General features: G+C 41.5%; 1 protein-coding gene across 4 annotated transcripts in view; it reads right to left on the reverse strand.

The window, feature by feature from the left end:
• The window catches only part of ARHGEF6 (Rac/Cdc42 guanine nucleotide exchange factor 6), a 96601-nt gene that overhangs the window by 22806 nt on the left and 60060 nt on the right, over positions 1–13735 (reverse strand). For all 4 annotated transcript variants that reach the window (XM_073885664.1, XM_073885665.1, XM_025861568.2 and 1 more), the window contains one exon: positions 12978–13100. In XM_073885664.1, coding sequence (XP_073741765.1) covers positions 12978–13100 — 123 coding nt within the window. The remainder of the gene's footprint in view (positions 1–12977; positions 13101–13735) is intronic.

Raw genomic sequence — 13735 nt, forward strand, 5'->3', positions numbered from 1 at the left:
CTCTAATCCTGTTGCTTTCTACTCAGGAACCCCTGATTGCCTGCAAACCCAAGCCTGCACTTTCTAGCCTCCCACGGGTCCGACCCATCTCTCTCCTCACATGACTTACTTATTCTCCCTAGAAGACAGCTCAGGCAGGACAGTGCCTAACCATGGCATGTTGCAATCAGTGGTGAAACATGTTCAAAGAAACTTGCTATCAGCAGTAAAACACTGAGGGGGGGGGCAGGGATGGGTTGGATTGCAGGTTACCCCTATTCATAGACACATTCCCTTCTTGGGCTTTTGTGAGTGGGAGAGGAAGGGATGGGGTTTCGACTAATGCCCTGGCAACCTGGAGCCATGTAGGGTCACACGTATGTCAAAGGGAAAATGGGCTGGGAATCACTGCTTTCATGGAAGCTGGATCGTGTCTGAGTGGTCATGCCTGACAAGCCACACGGATTGTATCCGTTTTTGCCCCAGAAGCCCCTGGGAGGAAGGAGGTGCCCTGGACCTGGAGTCATAAAACAGGGCTGGTGACCCTGGATCAGTTACCTGGCCTCAGCTGACTCAAACCTACTTCCTACTAAAATTCTGAAGATTCACCATTGGGGTTTGGAAGGCGACTCTTTCATGTTAAGGTCTTCGGGAGTGCGTTTAATCCTATTTAATATGCGCAACGGCCCTTCAACCCAGGTGTTATCCTCATTTTACAGATGAGAAACCTGAGTCTCAGGAAGAGTGAGTAATCGGAAGTAAATGGCTAAGTTGGGGTTCGTGCCCAGGTCTGAAGTCAAACCCTCAAGTCTTTCCATGACACCACACGCCTCTGTATAGAAAAGGATTTTGTAAACTTTAAAGTAGTTTGTAAATGTATTTGTATTACTATTATTACTGTGCCAAGGCAAATACCTTGCTAAAATCACATCTTTAGAAACTACCATTAAGCTGTGATTTCCAGCTTAATGGAAACTCAATTGATGTTAAATTTCCAACCAAGAGCATAAAGTGCACAAAGAGGTTTAAAAATTCATTGCATATAAAATATAATTAGGAAAATAACTTGAATTTGGAGAGTGCATTTGAGTAGAAATGTAATTTAGAGAAAATCACTTTCCTAATTTCTTTTCAATTTGGTAAACAAGTCTTGTTTTTTCTTTCCATGACTAAATAAGTGCCCCCGTCCTCAATGTTCTACTCTAATTGATACAAGGCTTGCGACAATTAAAAGCAAATACTAACGCGTACTTTGTTATTACTTTCCATGCAGCATTCTAACTTTTAGGCTTGCTAAATATTATAAAAGAGTTGTTTTTTTTTTTTATTTTTCAACTTAACACGAGTTCATTGGCTGTTGGGGAGGAAATGAACATTTTACTGTGCAACAAAAGAATAAAACTACCTTAAGCTGCTGCCCATTACAATAACTAGATCCTGCAAGACACATTTTACTGAGCCAAATAAACTTAATCCACAAATTAATGTCATTATACAAAAATGTAAGACTCAAATTTATATTGTCGTACCAAAGAACAAGCTGTCTTTAAAGTGCGGTTTTTAATTTTATACAGCCTGTTGGAAATGTCAATGGGTTAAGGCTTGTTTTTCAAGCTTCACATGTTCTGTACACGTGATGTGATACAAGAGAAGCAGTTCTCAATGTATAAATGCTGTCTTAGACTCAACATACGTTTATCTCACAGAATGCAGGGTGCATGGGGCTCTGGGATGCTCTGGCTTGGGCTGGAAGGCTCCAGAAAACTATCTTACCTTCTAATACCTCTACAGAGCTTAACCATATCATATGAGAGTGTTTCTGTGGAATCTTTGCATAGATTTCTACTTTGAATGATGAGAAGTCTACCTAGAACATCTGGAAAAGGATCAGATATTCCCCCCTCCCCCCCCCGCCCCCACACACACCCTCCTGCCCACACCCCTATCATGGAAATCACTGGAAAGGGGCAAGTGAGGCCTGAGGAGCTGAAGGGCCCAGGCCTCTGGCCAGTGGAAAATCCCAGGGATGCCATGCAACTGAGTTGGGTGGGTCCCTATTACCCCTTTTTCATTAATCTAGTCCCAGAGAGCAGGCTGTCTGCTTCTTTTTTTGTCCCCACCACTTTTTATTTGTGATCAGTCTCACTCCCTTCCCCAGTTCTTCAAAGACACAGACAGGACCGAATCCAGTCTCAGAATGGTCCCTACGCTCCTTGTCCCCGAAGCAAGTACAGAACACAACTCTGGGTTTTTCTCAAAGTCTTCATTGCTGACAACAGGGTAAACAGAGTGACAACTAATAAGAGGAAAAGGGCACAGTGGCGACACAGTGGTGTCTGTCACTGCAACGGAGACGGAAGTACAGTTCAGACCTGTTACTTAGCACTCACTCTCCCCTCTCCTTGCTCTCTCTTTCAATCCGGGTCCCTTTCCCTCATGAAAAGGATGGGAGCCGCACCAAAGCACGGGAGAGAGGTGGGTATTTTTGTAAGAGAGAGCTTATTCCCAGGAAGAAACAAGAGCTACAGTAAGAAGCCTGAAGGGGAGAGAGAGGGGAAACCCCAAAAGACCTCAACCAGGGGATAACAAAAGACTGGGGCAGCCACTCAAATATATGTAAATATGGGGACACATCAAAGTTGGGGTCTGCTTCTATACCCATATTCAGCTAATACATTACTGCATTTTTAACAAGGTGCCAACAGGCCGTGAATTTTTAAAGCTGTAGAGCGTTGCCAAATGTCAGGCGCGTTGCTGGTATGATACTGCCATCTGCAGGCTGAAGGGAAGAACTTCAACCGACTGGCCTGCTCAGGCTGGAGGGATTTTCCAGGGTCTAATCATTCACAGATTCAGCAGGGAAAGAACAGAAATCCACCGATGTCCTTGTTTCAGCTGACACCTTCATCTAAAACGGGATTTTAGGGGCGCCTGGGTGGCTCAGTTGGTTAAGCAGCCGACTCGGTTTCAGCTTAGGTCATGATCTCAGGGTCATGAGATGGAGCCCCAGATGGGGCTACACGCTCAGCAGTGAGTCGCCTTAAGTTTCTCTCTCCCTCTCCCTCTGCCCCTACCCCTACCCCCACCCACTCTCTCTCTCTAAAGTAAATAAATAAACATATTTTTTAAAAAAAGACAATAAAACAGGATTTTAGACCGAAATTTCTGTAAATTTCATTCAACTCTACCTTGCCTCTACTAGTCAGCATAAATCACCACAAAATGCATGTAACAGAGCTGAGATTATATTAGAAGCACATCTGGGGAAACCCCCAAGTATTTCAATTTAATTTTTACTCCTTACATGCAAATTAAAGGTAAGATTAAAAATTCAGTTCTATGGGACTCCAATGAGTCTTCCGTCATTTCAAGGGATATTTTAAGATTCTCAAAAAACACCACAAACTAAAATGAAGCAAATAGGATATGATAATCCCCCCAAAGTTGAGAACCTCTAAATTAACTTTAAATCATAATGTTTGAAGGAATCTGTACTGTTATTATAAAATTAAATTCCTAATGTGGGTAAATGCAGTCAGTAACATTTCAGCACACAGAGTTACAATAGAAACTTCACTGAACACTACCATTTCTTTCTGGAATTGCTATTCTCAGATTAAAAGGAAAAGAGGGGCATCTCTTTTTATTGGTATTCAGAAATTTGCCCTTATATACGCAAGATGTTTATGTATCCACCACAGGAAAAATGCTTCTGGATCTTTTTTTTTTCTTCATTGAAGACAGGTAGTAAAATATTAAAACATTCCCGGAAATGATAAAACCAAATTCAGAACTGTGGTTCCCTGTGGCCTGGGAGGGAGGGGCAGGAAGGAGCAGGGAATAGGAGAGAGTACACACAGGACTCCAACTGAAGCTAGGATTTGTTAAGCTGACTGGTGACTTGATTTTATCTCTGTTTTTCATCTGCTGGAAATACCGCATACCTTTCTTCTAAAAAGCAGCTAGTAGCCGGTAGCAGATGAATACAGTAGAAATGAGGAGTGGCTACAACTACCTTGTGCTAGATGCTGGGTCCTTTGTAGACATTATCTCATTTAATCCCCACACAAACCCACTTTGAGCTGAAGAAGCCAATTCTTGGCCAGTGTGGCTGAGAGGTTGGAGGCTTCCTTCTCTACTCAACACCCGCCCCCCGCCCCCGCTACCCCACCCCACCCCCGCTCACACACACATAGGGAGGAGGCTCTACCCCAGGACTGGCAGGCTGAAAACACTGGGACCCAACACCCTCACCCCCACTCACTTGTTGGGCAGAGGTTCTGTGCTGGGAGAGGCAAGCAGAGAAGACCAGAGGCTAGTGGCACAAAGATTTTGCCCAGGGAGGAAGACAGCCTATAGGAACGGAGAGTTCTGAAGCTCTCCCCAGAGGAACTGGTTTTAGTTGAAAAAGAGTGTGGGGGAGGGGCGCCTGGCTGGCTCAGTTGGTAGATCATGCAACTCTTGATCTCAGGGGTCATGAGCTTGAGCCCCACATTGGGGGTAGAGCCTACTTTAAAAAAAAAGAAAGAGTGTGGGGGAAATCCAAGCCTAAAGGCTCTTGCAAAAACAATGAAGATTTTGGTGGCAAGCAAATAAGAGGATGATGGCAGTTCGTCTTAATTAAGAGCAAGAATCTAAACCCTAGGCCAATTAGGTTACAAGAAAGAACCAAGGAAAGAGACAGCTAAGAAGGGTCAAAACAAACTTCAAAGACTGGTCTCAAAAGCTACTTCGTTGGATCAGATGACAGATCAATTTATGCCCCCAGGGAATTGTCAAAAACATGAGAGCAATCAGCCGGAAATTAGTGGAGCCTAACAGCTGGATGTGATATGGAACTGGGGTAGACAGCTTATCAGGAAAATCAGGGAGAGATGGGCAAAGAGAACCCTGCTAATAAAACCACTGTCCTTTCAGGATGACTGTGTGCATGACCAAGGCTGGGTCCTCCGAGGAATGACATCAGAGGTGCACACTGTGGGCAAAACAGACCTCACTAAAAGAGTCTATCAAGTCACTAGACAAACAAAGAAGCAAACAACAACAAAAACACAGCCCCAGGAGGGGAGAAAGGAATCAGTGTCCAGAGTTGCTAAACCTAAAATTATTGCATAAAGTGTCTAGTTTTCAACAACAAAAAAATAGGTAACACACAAAGAAACAGGAATGTGTGACCCATATATAGGAGATACAAAGAGACAACAGAAGTTGTCTGTGAGAGTGACAAAATGTCAGACTCAACAAAGACTTCAAAGTAGCCATTATAAATGTGTTCTAAGAACAAAAGGAAACCAGCCATGCTTATAGAATTAAAGGAAGCTATAATGACAATGTCTCACCAGAGAGTATCAGTAAAGAAACAAATTATCAAAAAAAAAAAGAACCAGGGGCGCCTGGGTGGCTCAGTTGGTTAAGCAACTGCCCTCGGCTCAGGTCATGATTCCAGGGTCCTGGGATCGAGCCCCGCATCGGGCTCCCTGCTCGGCGGGAAGCCTGCTTCTCCCTCTCCCACTCCCCCTGCTTGTGTTCCCTCTCTCTCTGTCTCTCTCTCTCTGTCAATTAAATAAATAAAATCTTTAAAAAAAAAAAAAAGAACCAAATGGAAATTCTGGGGTTAAAAAGTACAATAACTGAAATTTTAAAATTTGCTGGAGCTGCTCAGTGGTAGATCTGAACTGGCAAAAGAAAGAATCAGTGACTTTGATGATAGATTCAGAGAGATAATGCAATCTGAGAAAACGGGGGGCAGAGGGAACAAATAAAGAAAAATGAACCAGCTTCAGAGAAATGCAGGACATCTTTAAGCACAATAAGACATGCATCCTGAGAGTCCTGAATGAGAGGAGAGAGAGAATGGAGCAGAAAAAAATATTTGGAAAAAAAAATGACTGAAAACTTCCCAAACTTGAGGAAAATGTTACTCTACATAGCCAAGAAGCTCAATGAGTTCCAAGTAGGAGACACGCAAAGAGATCCATATACAAATTATAGTAAAAATGCTGAGAGACAAAAACAAAAGAGAAAGAGAAAAACAACTCAGCATGGGCTATGGAACCTGAATAAGAATAACCGCTAATTTCTCCTCAGAATTAATAAGGGCCTGGAGGCAGTGAAATGACATACTCAAGGTAAAGAAACAAAACTGCCCACCAAGAATTTTATATCCATTCAAACTATCTGTCAAAAATGTAGGTGGAAAGAAAACATTCCCCAATAAACAAAAACAGAGAATTCTTTGCTGGAAGACCCACCTTACATGAAATATGAAAGTTAGATGATAAAATCAAGTAAATCCAGATGTAAATTCAAATCCACACAGAAAAAAAAGACCAGCAAAGATAATCATGCAATTATGAAAGACAGTATAAATACCTATTACTCCTTTTTCTCTTAACTAATATAAAAACAAATGTATAACGCATATACATTTCATATAATCATATCATGGGGCCTGTAACATATAGAAATATATTTTACAACCACAGCACAGTGGAGGTGGGTGGGAGGAAAGCTCTATTGGAATAAGGATATGATACCAGATAGTAACTCAAATCCACAGGAAGAAATAAAACACATAGTAAATGGGAATGTTAATGGAACAGATGCTCTAAATATATTCTTGTTCTCCTTTCCTCTCTCAGTTTCATTAATACACATAAAATTACATCAAATAATATTTATAGCAATGTTACTGGGTTGGTAGCATAGAGAAGTAATATGTATAACAATAGTAGCCCCAAAAAGGGAAGACGACACAGAGCTATACAAGGAATAACATTAGTATATCTCGCTAGAATTAAGTTAGTGTGAATATAAAGGAGATTCTGTTAAGTTAAGATTATATATATATATATATATATATATATATATATATATATAGAAAGTCTCTGAGCAACCACCAAAGAAAGGAATTCAAAAACTCACTGAAAGACTTCTGGTTTCAGCTCTGACATGTAGAGTTTGGAGGGCATCATTACTATTCTCACAAGAAAAAACACTGAACTATCTGAAAATCAATGACTTTTCTTAGATCCACTGGGAATTGAGATCACAGGGAAAACCACCCCCCTCCAAATCTGGAAGGACCGGTAAATACAGAGAATTAAAACAGAGCTCCACTTCCCTGAAGGAGAAGCCACTGGAGCCAGTAACTAGTTGCAACATTCAAATGGTAGTTTTGATGAATTTAAGAGTCTAAGTGTGGACTAGCTGGGCAGTTAAAAACTCTTGACCCAGTCTCGAGATTCCAATACTTTTGTGGGTTTTGCATCTAAGAGCCCATGCAAGTTCTCATGGTAAAAATTGGAGAAAAATCCCATTGTGTACTGTTCTTACACTTAAAAATTTGTTTAAGAGGGTAGATCTCTGGGGCACCTGGGTGGCTCAGTCGGTTAAGTGTCCGCCTTCGGCTCAGGTCATGACCCTGGAGTCCCAGGATCGAGTCCCAGGGTGGAGTCCTGCATCAGGCTTCCTGCTCAGCGGGGAGTCTGCTTTTCCCTCTGACCCTCCCCCCTCTCGTGCTTTCTCTCTCTCTCACTTTCTCTCTCAAATAAATGAATAAAATCTTAAAAAAAAGAGGGTAGATCTCATGCTATATATATATTTTTGCCACAATAAAAATAAAAGGGAAAAGTTTTTTTAAAGTGGAGGAGAGGGGCATCTGGGTGGCTCAGTCACTTATGAGTCCGACTCTTGATCTCAGCTCGGGTCCTGATCTCAGGGTCATGAGTTGACGCCCCGCCTTGGGCTCCATGACGGGAGTGGAGCCTACTTAAAAGAAAAAAAAATAGTGAAGGAGAAATAATACTTCCTCAGCAAACAAAAACTGGGGGAAATTATCACCAGTGGACCACCTTTGCAAAAATTGTTAAAAGAAGTTCTTTAGAGAGAAGGAAACTTAGATCTACATAAAAAAGGAAGAGTGTCAGAGAATACCAATAATTAAGAGTCAGATTCATAACTGCCTGAGCCACTTTAATAGTATAATATGCTAGGAGAGAAGATAAAATGAAATCATATAAAATATTTAACTAAAACCAGAGAAGTCAGTAAAAGGGGGGTAGTAAAGAAACAAAGAACAAGTACAATGAATAGAAAACAGTTATAAACATGGTAAACATGAATCCAACTATATCAATAATCACTTTAAATGTAAATGGTCTCAATATGCCAATTAAAAGACAGAGATCATCAGAGTGGATTAAAAAACAAGACTCAACGGTATATTGTCTATATGACATTGACAGAATAAAAGGAAAAGGAAGCAAAAGATATATAAAAAAATAGCTGGATTAGCTACATTAATTTCAGAAAAAGCTGACATCAGAACAAGGAAAACTATCAGGGATAAAGAGGGAGCATTACATAAAGGTAAAGGGCCAATTCTCCAACAAGACAAAACTATCCTTAACGTGAATACACCTAACAACGGAACATCAAAATACATAAGGCAAACATTGATAGAACTGAAAGGAGAAATAGATAAATCCACTATTGTGGTTAGAAACCTCAACATCCCTCTATCAATAATCAACAGATCCAGCAGATAGAAAATTAGTATAGATATAGCTGAACTGGACAGCACTGTCAATCTAATCATCTAATTTACATTTATAGAATACTTCATCTAACCACAGCAAAATATATATTCTTCTCAAGCTCACGTGGAACATTCACCAAGACAGATCCAATTCTGAGACATAAAACAATGTAACAAATTTATAAGGATAGAAGTCAACAAAGGGTGCTGGGACATTAGACATAGACATGCAAAAGAATGAAGTTGGACCCCTACCTCACACCATATGCAAAAAGTAACTCAAAAATAGATTAAAGAGCTAAATGTAAGAGATAACACTATGAAATTCTTAAATAGGCATAAATCCTCATGACCTGGATTAAGCAATACTTATTTAGCTATACCATCAAAAGCACAAGCAACACATATTGGACATCATCAAAATTAAACTTAAAACTAAAACTTTTGTGCTTCAAAGGACACCATCAAGAAAGTGAAAAGACAACCCACAAAGTGGGAGAAAAATTTTGCAAATCATGTATCTGATAAGAGGAATGTAAAGAAGAATATATAAAGAAGTGTTGCAACTCAACAATGAAAAGATGAGTAGCCCAACTAAACAATGGGCAAAGGATTTAAACAAACATATTTTCAAAGAAGATATTATAGCCAACAAGCACGTGCAACTGTGCTCAACATCGTTAGCCACTGGACAGAAGGAGAGTGACTGCTACTGGCTACACAGTTGCTTTGGGGGAGATAAAAATGTTTTGAAACTAAACGGTGGTGATGGTTGCCCAACCTGGCAAATATATTAACAACAACTCAATTATACACTTTATTTATTTATTTATTTTAAAGATTTTATTTATTTATTTGACACAGAGAGAGAAACAGCGAGAGAGGGAACACCAGCAGGGGGAGTGGGAGAGGGAGAAGCAGGCTTCCCGCAGAGCAGAGAGCCCAATGCTGGGCTCAATCCCAGGACCCTGGGACCATAGACCTGAGCCGAAGGCAGACGCTTAACTGACTGAGCCACCCAGGTGCCCCTCAATTATACACTTTAAAATGGTGAATTTATGGGACACCTGAGTAGCTGAGCCGGTTAAGCATCCAGCTCTTGATTCTGGCTCAGGTCATGTTCTCAGGGTCCTGGGATTGAGCCCCGCACGGGGCTCAGCACTCAGCAGGGAGTCTGTTTGAGGATTTCTCTCCCTCTCCCTCTGCCCCTCTCCCCAGCTCGTGTGTGCATGCATGCACTCTCTCTCTAAAACAGATAAATAAATCTTAAAAAAAATAAAATGGTGAATTTGTGGTAGGTACATAATTTCTCAATAATAAAACAAATAATCCAATTTTAAAAATAGGTGAAGGATCCGAATAGACGTTTCTCCAAATGAAGATATACAAATGGCCAATAAGCCCATGAAAGACACTTAACATCATTATTCATTAGGGAAATGCAAATCAAATCACAATGAGAGATCACTTTACACCCATAATGATGGCCGTAATCAAACAGACTGATAATAACAAATGGTGGGGATGTGGAGAAAATGGGACTCTCTGACACTGGTGGTAGGAACATAAATGGGTGCAGCCACTCTGGAAAACAGTCTGACAGTTGCTCTGAAGGTGAAAACAGAAGAGTTATCATATGACCTCGCAATGTCACTCCTAGGAATCTACCCAAGAGAAGTGAAAACATACGTCCACCCAAAGACGTGTAGCTGATGTTCAGAGCAGTGGATTATTCACAATCCATATGTCTGCAAATTGGTGAATGGAAGAACAATATGCAGTATCTACATAATGGAATCTTCTGTGGCAATTTAAAAAACGAGGTACTGGGGCGCCTGGGTGGCTCAGTGGGTTAAGCAACTGCCTTCAGCTCAGGTCATGATCCCGGGGTCCTGGGATGGAGCCCCGCGTCGGGCTCGGGCTCAGCAGGGAGTCTGCTTCTCCCTCTCCCTCTGCCCTTCCCCCTGCTTGTGCATGTGTGCTCTCTCTCATATAGATAAATAAAATCTTTTTTAAAAAGTAAAAAGTAAAAAAAAAAACAATGTACTAATAAGTGCTACAACATGGATGCAGCTTGAAAACATTACAAGAGAAGAAAGCCAAACACAAAAGGCCCTATGCTGTGTGATTCCACTTAAATGAAATGTCCCAAATTAGCCGATCCAGAGTGACGTAAAGGACTTTAGTGGTTGCCTTGGCCCGGCAATGGAGGGCGCCTGCTAATGAGTATGGGTTTGTTTGGGGAGTGATGAAAATGTTCTCCAATTGATTGTGGTGATGGTTGCCCAACTCTGAATATGCTAAAAATAATTCAACTGTATGCTTCAAATGGGTGAATTGCATGGTATGTGAAGTAGGATTCAATAAGGCTGGGAGATAAAAAAGGAAATGGTAACATTTTCTTTCTCTTTTTTTGGTAATGTTTTATTTCTTAAGCTGGGTGGTGTGTACATGGGTGTTCATTTTATTGTAATTCTTTAAATTTGCATTTAAAGTATTCTTTGTAGGTAAAATATAGATCTCAATAAAAATACTGTTTTTAGGGGCGCCTGGGTGGCTCAGTCGTAAGCATCTGCCTTCGGCTCAGGTCATGGTCCCAGGATCCTGGGATCGAGCCCCGCATCGGGCTCCCTGCTCCGCGGGAAGCCTGCTTCTCCCTCTCGCACTCCCCCTGCTTGTGTTCCCTCTCTCACTTTGTCTCTCTCTGTCAAATAAATAAATAAAATCTTTTAAAAAAATACTGTTTTTAGAAGTCTGACAGACCTAGATGCTAATTCTGGCTCAACCACTTAAGAGCTATGAGCTCTCTGGCCAACTATTTGACCTTCCAATGTCTTATCTGTAAAGCAGGGATGGTAGTAATAGTAATTCCCTCATAGGCTCTTACGTCATGCGCCTGGCGTGCTGTCAGTACTATTATTAGCCAATATTAGCTCTAAGGAGTTGAGCCACTTGCCTAAATAACTCAGAATCATGGCCTCTCTTTCTTTAAACTCCAACTTCCATATTTGCTATTCCACAAGAATTCATGACTTCGATCAGGGGAATAAAATGGACCTTCAAGTGGGACCCACTGAATTCTACCTTTAAAATGTCCTTACTTAATGGCTATATAAAGTCAATAAAGCTCCTTTTTAAAAGATTTATTTATTTATTTATTTATTTATTTATTTATTTATTTGGGAGAGAGAGTGAGAGAGCACAAGCAGGGGGAGTGGGAGAGGGAGAAGCAGCCTTCCCACCGAGCAGCGAGCCCGCCGTGGGACTCGATCCCTGGACCCTGGCATCATGACCTGAGCCAAAGGCAGACGCTTAACTGACTGAGCCACCCAGGTGCCCAAGTCAATAAAGCTCCTAACAAACCAGGACAAAACCAAAATTTCCACCACTTCTGAGGGTTTGTGTCAACTGGTGTTCCAGTCTGGCCCTGGGGGTTCAGGTCTGAGCCAGATTAAGAAAAGAATATTCTTTCCAGTCGTGAGCAGCCTCCAGAATCCATATGCATTCTGAGTCTGGTCTCCAGGTTACGTCCTAAGAGACTCTGTGTGGTGAGAGACACGCACCCCCCCCCGCCCCTGCTAGATTTCTAGCACATGATTTCAAAGTTCAAACTGCATCTTTAAGCCTATCATCCAGGGTTCTGGCCCAGATGAATGCGTCTGTGAATGTGTCAGGGATGGGGAGTCAGGGGGTAAGGAAGGGTAGGAGAGATATGAACTTATCTGGGTCCCTTGCAAGGACTCTTAAAGGAGATACTGTTTCGTTGTTCCCCATGAATTGGAAACAATTTATATTCATGTACAAATATTATCACAGCCCGTTGCTTAAAGTGCTTGCCAGATAGCTCACCCTGCTAGTTTCCTTCCACCTTTCCATGTTAATGAGTATCTGCCTCTGAGCCATAGCGCTGTTGGAAATTTCCCCCACTCGCCAAAGGGAAAGTGAAAAAGAGACGAAGCCAGGCACTCTAGCTATCTGCCAGTAACTCAGATAAACCATTCGCTGGGACAGGAGAAGGCTCAAACACCGGATCTAAATAGAGTTTGGCTTCAGGAAAGCCTTCCCTGATGCTACCCTCCCCCTACACGAAGCTGAGACCACATTGCAAAGTCTTGTGGCATCTTTTTAATTTACCCTTTTGTAATACCACGTTTATGACGTTTAAGTTCATGTCTGTATTTCTCTTGAGATTCTGTGTTCCAGGAGGGGAGGGACTTCCTCTTCCTTGTTGACTGCTGTATCCCCCATCAGCTAGTACAGGACCCTGCCCATAGGAGATGCTCCGTAAATTACCTATTGCACGGACAGACAAGCAATCGGTGGAACGACAAATTAATTCCTGCAGCGATGAAGGGGGATGATCAAAAGTTCAACTGGAGACCTTGGATTTCCAAATGAAGCGGTCCTAGGAAAGGATCTCACGGTGGAACAGCTTACCTGGGGAAATGGTACAACTCACCTGTGCTGTGTGAGCACATTGACAGCTGAAGGATGATTTGCACAGTAAGCCAGGTACATAGATTTAAAGTGAGGCATGAGGTTCAGCAGGCAACCTCCTACTTTGTGCTGATTTTCTGGAAACCTGGAGGTGAGACAAGATGAAACACAGAATGTAAAATAAGGAAGAGGATTCCAATGAAATCTGGCGACACACGAACCTTCTGAATTCTTTTGCCAAAGTGAACAGAGAAACTAGATTATAACCACTTTTGCCATGGAATGCAAGTTCTTGACTGCCGCTTTATTATTATTATTATTTTTTGAATGGGGTAATTGACCATCACTTCAAACTCGAGCCGCCAAACATAGCGCCCATATATAGGGGCCAGATACTTACTTGAAATGACCAGGGAGGGTTGTTTTTTAAAGATATTTGTTCAAATTACAATATTCAAAATTTTAGCCGGGCACACACAAAAATACTCTTGGCTAATTTATATGAAGTTCAAGTACAGACAAAAGTAATCAAATCCCAAACTGACACATCAGAAAGGAATATTATGTAGTCTTAGGGGCTTGGCGGCTGCTAGGCAGGATGGCCTCAAGGCTTTAATTTTTTTAAGTTATAAGCCACCTGTTTTCATTTGTAGACCAATCAGAAAAGTGAAAGAAAGAAAAAAAAATTACTCAGCATTCCACCATTCAGAGACAGCTATTAGAACAATTTTGGCATATTCCTTGGTCTTCCTTCTACATGTTTCTCGATAAAATGGAAAA

The sequence above is a fragment of the Callorhinus ursinus genome, unplaced genomic scaffold (genome assembly GCF_003265705.2).
Source record: "Callorhinus ursinus isolate GAN/ISIS: 27379988/994484 unplaced genomic scaffold, GSC_fseal_2.0 scaffold64, whole genome shotgun sequence".
NCBI classification, from domain to species: Eukaryota; Metazoa; Chordata; class Mammalia; order Carnivora; family Otariidae; genus Callorhinus; species Callorhinus ursinus.